General features: G+C 39.0%; 1 protein-coding gene across 1 annotated transcript; it reads left to right on the forward strand.

Annotated features, from left to right (window-relative positions):
• Positions 1–698: 698 nt before the first annotated feature.
• On the forward strand, positions 699–1,139 carry LOC107787980 (F-box protein CPR1-like). Its single transcript, XM_075223440.1, has one exon. The coding sequence runs from the start codon at positions 699–701 to the stop codon at positions 1,137–1,139; it is 441 nt and encodes a 146-aa protein (XP_075079541.1).
• Positions 1,140–6,810: the final 5,671 nt, after the last annotated feature.

Genomic DNA, 6,810 nt, shown 5'->3' on the forward strand with positions numbered 1-6,810 from the left:
AAAGGTACCTGTTTCTTTCTGCCCTCTCCATGTGTGTGCCAGAGGCACAACCAGGATTTCAATCTTATGGGTTCAGAATTTTAATCGCCTTTAAGTTATCGGGTTCTAAATTGATAATTTATGCATATCTCATGATTTTTTAAAGACAAATACAGGGTTCGAACTAAAGCTATTGGGTTCGGCCAAACCCGCTCTCAGCACTCTAGCTCTGCCTGTGTGTATGTGTGCTTTCCTTTTTTTCAAGAACTAGAGTGGTGTTTGAGCCAGTTTCATATATAAAGATTTCATTTTTCCCTCTACTGCACCCTTATCGTCTATATGAATGGGGGTGATCCCAATTTTTACTTAATTTGCAGGTAAGAGAGTTATGAAGCAGTCAAAGCATGTGAACATTGTTGATAAGCAGGTAAATAATTTCAGCTTGTTACTTACAATAGAGTTTTGAATGCTAGCTAGTTGGGGGAGCATTTTTCTTTAATATTTGTTCTTTATAATAATGTGTCTGTGTGTCCGAAAGACTAATGTCTTCAACCTGTGAACTACTAAAGCACTTGCTTTGTCCTATCTAGGCCACTGGAATTCACTTCCATGAAGAAATAATTATACAAATCCTCATCAGGTTACCCATACGGCCTCTTCATTAATGCAAATGTGTTTAAAAATCTTGGGCGGCATTAATCTCCGATCCTTACTTTAAGATGAAGCATCTCAATCATGCCATGAATAACCAGAACTCCCAAAAACTTCTAATTTGTCGACCATGCCCCAAAGATGGTACGATGTGCTTCTATCGTTCTTCTTTATCCTCCGTTGATGTAGAAAAGCTTGATTTCCCTGTAAACTGTTTAGCAAGGCACTGTAAGATCTTGTGTTGTTCCAATGGCTTGTCTCTTATCCTCGTGTTTGTTCCCGATGAAGTTGAGCAACTTTTCCTATGGAATCCCTCCACAGGAGAATCAATAATACTTCCCAATCCACAATTTCCACCAAGACATCCCTCACTTCCTATTTACGGATTGGGATACGACTCGACTAGCGATGGCTTCAAGATTCTTAAGATTGACATGGATAAGCCTTATTCTACCCAAGTTCTTGCGCTCAAAAGTGGATCCTGGCAAAAAATTGATTATCCTCGCTGATATGGTGTCCATCTCATTCAAATTTTGGTAGCCAATTTTGTTGACTTGGTTTGGTTTGGTAGCCAACATTGTTGAATTTGTATAATTTGGTAGCCAATTTTATTGACTTGGTTTGGTTTGGTAGCCAACCTTGTTGAAATTGTGAAAAAGGGTGTGTAAATTATCAAATATTGTAGGCTTTAGAGAGTGAGGTTTTGGCTATAAAAGGAGAGTTTTAACTCTCATTTATACACACCAACAAAGAGAGAAAAGAGAGAGCAAGGTATTTCATAAACTATAAGAAAATAGTTTGTGAAGAAAAATAGAGTGTGAGAGATATTGTAGTGAGGTGGAAAAAGCAAAAGAGTGTTTATTTCTTTTGAGGGTGTAGTGGTCTTAGGAGTATTTTTACTCGTTACTACACAGTGTAAAATTCCTCTCTATAGTGATATCAGTTGCTCTTCTTGGTCGTGGTTTTTTCCCTTATTCAGAAGGGTTTCCAAGTAAAAATATTGGTGTCATTATTGCTGTATTTCTATTCTTGTTGATTTAACCATAACTTAGTGTTCTACGTTTATCACTAATACCGTGAATACTATTTTTACGGGGTTTATTCCCAACAAGTGGTATCAGAGCCAAGGTTCTGTCTGAGTATACTCTGTGGTTGCAGCACAGTCTGAACTTCCACATCAGAAAAGAATTACTTTGGTCTCCTAATAAATAGTATTTGTATTTGTGATAAACGATGGAAGCCAACACTAGTAGAATGGTTACTTTGAATGGCACAAATATGCCATTTGGAAGGGCAAAATGGAAGATTTTCTCTATGTCAAGAATTATCATCAACCTGTCTTCGCCACTGTAAAGCCTGATAATAAATCAGATGAAGAGTAGAATATGTTACACAGGCAGGTTTGTGGCTTTATTAGACAGTGGGTTGACGATAATGTTTTGAACCATATTTCTGGGGAGACACATGCTCGGACCCTATGGGAGCACCTTGAAAGTTTGTATGCTCGGAAAACTGGAAACAACAAGATGTTTCTGATAAAGCAGATGTTGGGTTTAAAATACCACGATGGTTCCGCGATGACAGATCATCTGAATAATTTTCAGGGGATCATGAACCAGTTATCTGCTATGGGCATTAAATTTGATGAAGAAATTCAAGGCTTGTTTCTACTTGGTTCCCTACCAGATTCTTGAAAAATTCTTAGAACTTCATTATCAAATTCTGCTCCGGATGGTGTGATCTCTATGGATCTTGCCAAGAGCAGCCTTCTAAATGAAGAAATGAGAAGAAAATCTCAAGGTTCCTCCTCATCAGATGTCTTGGTGACTGACTCTAGGGGGAGAAGCAAGAATCGGGGTTCTCAAAATAGAGAACATAATAGAAGCAAATCCAGAAGCAGACTTAAAGATATTAAGTGCTATCATTGAGGGAAGAAAGGGCACACAAAGAAGTTCTGCCAGATTTTGAAAAATGAGAATAAAGACAAGGAAGAACAGAAAGAAGATGGCAATCGTGTGGCCACCATCACTACAGAAGATCTTGTTACAGTCCTTGATGCAGATCTGATAAATATTGCTTGTTATGAGTCAAGCTGGGTTGTGGACAGTGGTGCCGCATCTCATGTGACATCAAGGAAGGAATTTTTCTCATCCTATACTCAGGGTGACTTTGGAAATTTGAGTATGGGTAATGAGACTGTATCTAGGGTGGTTGGTGTTGGAACGATTTGTTTGGAAACTAGTATTGGAACTAAACTAGTTTTAAACAATGTAAAGCATGCACCTACCTGATGTTCGTTTGCACTTGATCTCTGTTGGTGTTTTGGATGATGAGGGATATGTCAGTACCAATGGTGCTGGAAAGTGGAAGCTCACTAAGGGCTCCATGATTGTAGCTCGTGGGGAAAAGCGTCGTGGTTTATACTGGACTACGGCCTCTACCTATGTTGATATGGTGAATGCCGTTGAGAGCCATAACTCTTCAACGTTATGGCATAAGAGGCTTAGCCACATTAGCGAGAAATGATTAAATATTCTGGCCAAGAAGAAATTGTTGTCAAATTTTGAAAGTGCAAAATTAGAAAAATGTGAGCACTGCTTGGCTGGAAAACAAAAAAGAGTTCTTTCCAGTCTCATCCTCCTTCAAGAAAGACGGAGTTGCTTGAGTTGGTGCATTCAGATTTATGCGGTCCAATGAAGACAAGGACTTTGGGTGGTGCACTTTATTTTGCTACCTTTATTGATGACTGCTCAAGGAAACTTTGGATCTACATCTTGAAGACCAAAGACCAAGTGTTGGGTGTCTTTAAGCAGTTTTAGGCTTCAGTTGAAAAAGAAACTGGAAAGAAGCTGAAGTATATTCGTACTGATAACGGTGGTGAATATTGTGGACCGTTTGACGAATACTGCAAGGAACAGGGTATTAGACACCAGAAGACTCCTCCTAAGACTTCTCAGCTTAATGGTTTACCAGAAAGGATGAACAGGACCTTGATGGAAAGAGTCAGATGTTTGCTTTCTGAAGCAAAGTTGTCGAATTCCTTTTGGGGTGAGGTTTTGTTGACCGTCGCACATGTTATTAATCCATCCCATGCGGTTGCTTTGCAAAGTGATGTTCCAAACAAAGTTTGGTATGGCAAGGATGTTTCCTATGACCACTTGAAAGTGTTTGGTTGCAAAGCTTTTATACATGTGCCTAAAGATGAGAGGTCAAAATTAACTGCCAAGACAAGACAGTGTATCTTCATTGGTTATGGCCTTGATAGGTTTGGTTACATGCTATATGATCCAATTGAGAATAAGGTCATGAGAAGCCGTGATGTTATCTTTGTGGAGGATCAAACCATTGAAGATATTAACAAAGCGGAGAAGCTAAAATCTCCAAGTTCTGAAGGATTAGTCAATCTTGATCAAGTTCCTCATACAAATACGGATGACGTTGGTGGGCTCAATGATGATGGTGATGCCCAGAACCATAATCCAGATCAGCATATTGATGGTGATGGTGATAACAATGCTAATGTTGATGAGGTAAATGTTCCTACTCACGAAGTTGTGGACGAGCTAGATATTCCACTCAGGAGGTCCTCTAGACCTCGTACTCCTTCCTCCCGTTATTCACCCAATGAGTATGTATTACTCACTGATGGGGGAGAACCTGAATATTATGCAGAGGCCATAGAAGATGAGCACAAGGATCAATGGATTGAAGCCATGCAAGATGAGATGAAATCTCTGCATGAGAACCATACTTATGAGTTGGTGAAAATGCCTAAGGGCATGAGAGCTTTGAAGAACAAGTGGGTGTTCAAAGTTAAAGCTGAAGAACATAGTTTGAAGCCCAGATACAAAGCTAGATTGGTTGTCAAGGGATTTGGTCAAAGGAAAGGTATTGATTTTGACGAAATATTTTCTCCTGTCGTGAAAATGTCCTCCATTCGGACAGTTCTTGGTTTGACTGCCAGTCTTGATTTGGAGATTGAGCAGATGGATGTGAAGACTGCTTTTCTTCACGATGACTTAGAAGAGGAGATTTATATGGAACAACCTGAAGGCTTCAAGGCAAAAGGTAAAGAAAATCTTGTATGCAAACTTAAGAAGAGTCTATATGGATTGAAGCAAGCTCCCAGACAGTGGTACAAGAAGTTTGAGTTTGTTATGGGGGAGCAAGGCTACAAGAAGACTTCTTCAGATCACTGTATGTTTGTACAAAGATTTTCTGATGACGATTTTATCATCCTCTTGCTATATGTGGATGATATATTGATTGTGGGCAGAAATGCTTCCAAGATTGATGAGTTGAAGAAACAGTTGAATAAGTCTTTTGCAATGAAAGACTTGGGTCATGCTAAGCAGATTTTGGGCATGAGAATTACTCGTTCGAGAAACTAAAGGAAGCTTTACTTGTCACAAGAGAAGTACATAGAACGTGTACTGGAGCGCTTCAATATGAAAAGTGCTAAGTTGGTTCGCACACCCCTCCTGGTCATTTGAAGTTGAGCAAGAAGATGTGTCCAACAACAACGGAGGAAAAAGAGAGAATGTCCAAGATTCCTTATTCCTCTGCCGTCGGAAGTTTGATGTATGCAATGGTATGCACTCGACCAGATATTGCTCATGCATTCGGTGTTGTTAGAAGATTTCTCGAAAATCCAGGAAAAGAGCATTGGGAAGTTGTAAAGTGGATACTCAGGTATCTAAGAGGAAGCTCTCATGAATGCTTATGTTTTGGAGGATCAAATCCAATTTTGAAGGGCTATACAGATTCTGATATGGCAGGTGACCTTGATAATAGAAAATCCACTACTGGATATTTGTTTACTTTTTTAGGGGGAGCTATATCATGGCAGTCAAAGTTGCAGAAGTGTGTCGCACTATCTACAACTGAAGCGGAGTATATTGCGGCTACTGAAGCTGACAAAGAGATGATATGGCTCAAGAGATTTCTTCAAGAACTTGAATTGCGACAGATGGAGTATGTTGTCTATTGCGACAGTCAGAGTGCAATAGACCTGAGCAAAAACTCCATGTACCATGCGAGAAAATATTGACGTCAGATATTATTGGATTCGTGAGCAAGTGGAGAATTAATCACTTCAAGTCAAAAAGATTCACACGAGTGATAATCCTACAGATATGTTGACCAAGGTGGTACCAAGAGACAAGTTCGAGCTATGCAAAGAACTTGTCAGTATGCACTCAAACTAGAAGATAGTGCTACCTCCTCTAGATGAATGAGACTGGATGGGGAGATTGATATGGTGTCCATCTCATTCAAATGATTTGGTAGCCAATTTTGTTGACTTGGTTTGGTTTGGTAGCCAACCTTGTTGAATTTGTATAATTTGGTAGCCAATTTTATTGACTTGGTTTGGTTTGGTAGCCAACCTTGTTGAAATTATGAAAAGGGTGTGTAAATTATCAAATATTGTAGGCTTTAGAGAGTGAGGTTTTTGTTATAAAAGGAGAGCTTTAACTCTCATTTCTACACACCAACAAAGAGAGAAAAGAGAGAGCAAGGTATTCCATAAACTATAGGAAAATAGTTTGTGAAGAAAAATAGAGTGTGAGAGATATTGTAGTGAGGTGGAAAAAGCAAAAGAGTGTTTATTTCTTTTGGGGGTGTAGTGGTCTTAGGAGTATTTTTACTCATTACTACACAGTGTAAAATTCCTCGTTATAGTGATATCAGTTGCTCTTCTTGGCCGTGGTTTTTTCCCTTATTCAGAAGGATTTCCACGTAAAAATCTTGGTGTCATTATTGTTGCATTTCTATTCTTGCTGATTTAACCATAACTTATTGTTCTGCGTTTATCACTAATACCGTGAATACTATTTTTACGGGGTTTATTCCCAACACTCGCAACATTAAAAATTTGTTCTCTGGTATGGACTCTTTGGCATTTGTACATGGGGCATTTCATTGGATCGGGCTTTCAGTATATCGTTCTATTGTTTCATTTAATATTTCAAATGAGGTATATGGAGAGATACCGTTGCCGGATCAAATGTGTCGTTCTTGCAATAGGTTCGTCGAAACTGGCGTTTCAATATTGGGAGGAATGCTTTGCAGTTATTCTTCTTGTATTGGTTATTTTTCTTGTATTGATGTGTGGGGGGAGGCATTTTTAGGATATGGATTATGAAAGACTATGGTGTCAAGAAATCGTGGATTAAATTG

The sequence above is a fragment of the Nicotiana tabacum genome, chromosome 1 (genome assembly GCF_000715075.1).
Source record: "Nicotiana tabacum cultivar K326 chromosome 1, ASM71507v2, whole genome shotgun sequence".
Taxonomy (NCBI): Eukaryota; Viridiplantae; Streptophyta; class Magnoliopsida; order Solanales; family Solanaceae; genus Nicotiana; species Nicotiana tabacum.

What these genes read in the sequence shown, in the direction of transcription:
- LOC107787980 (XM_075223440.1), top strand. Translation starts at nt 699, where the DNA reads ATGAAGCATCTCAATCATGCCATGAATAACCAGAACTCCCAAAAACTT.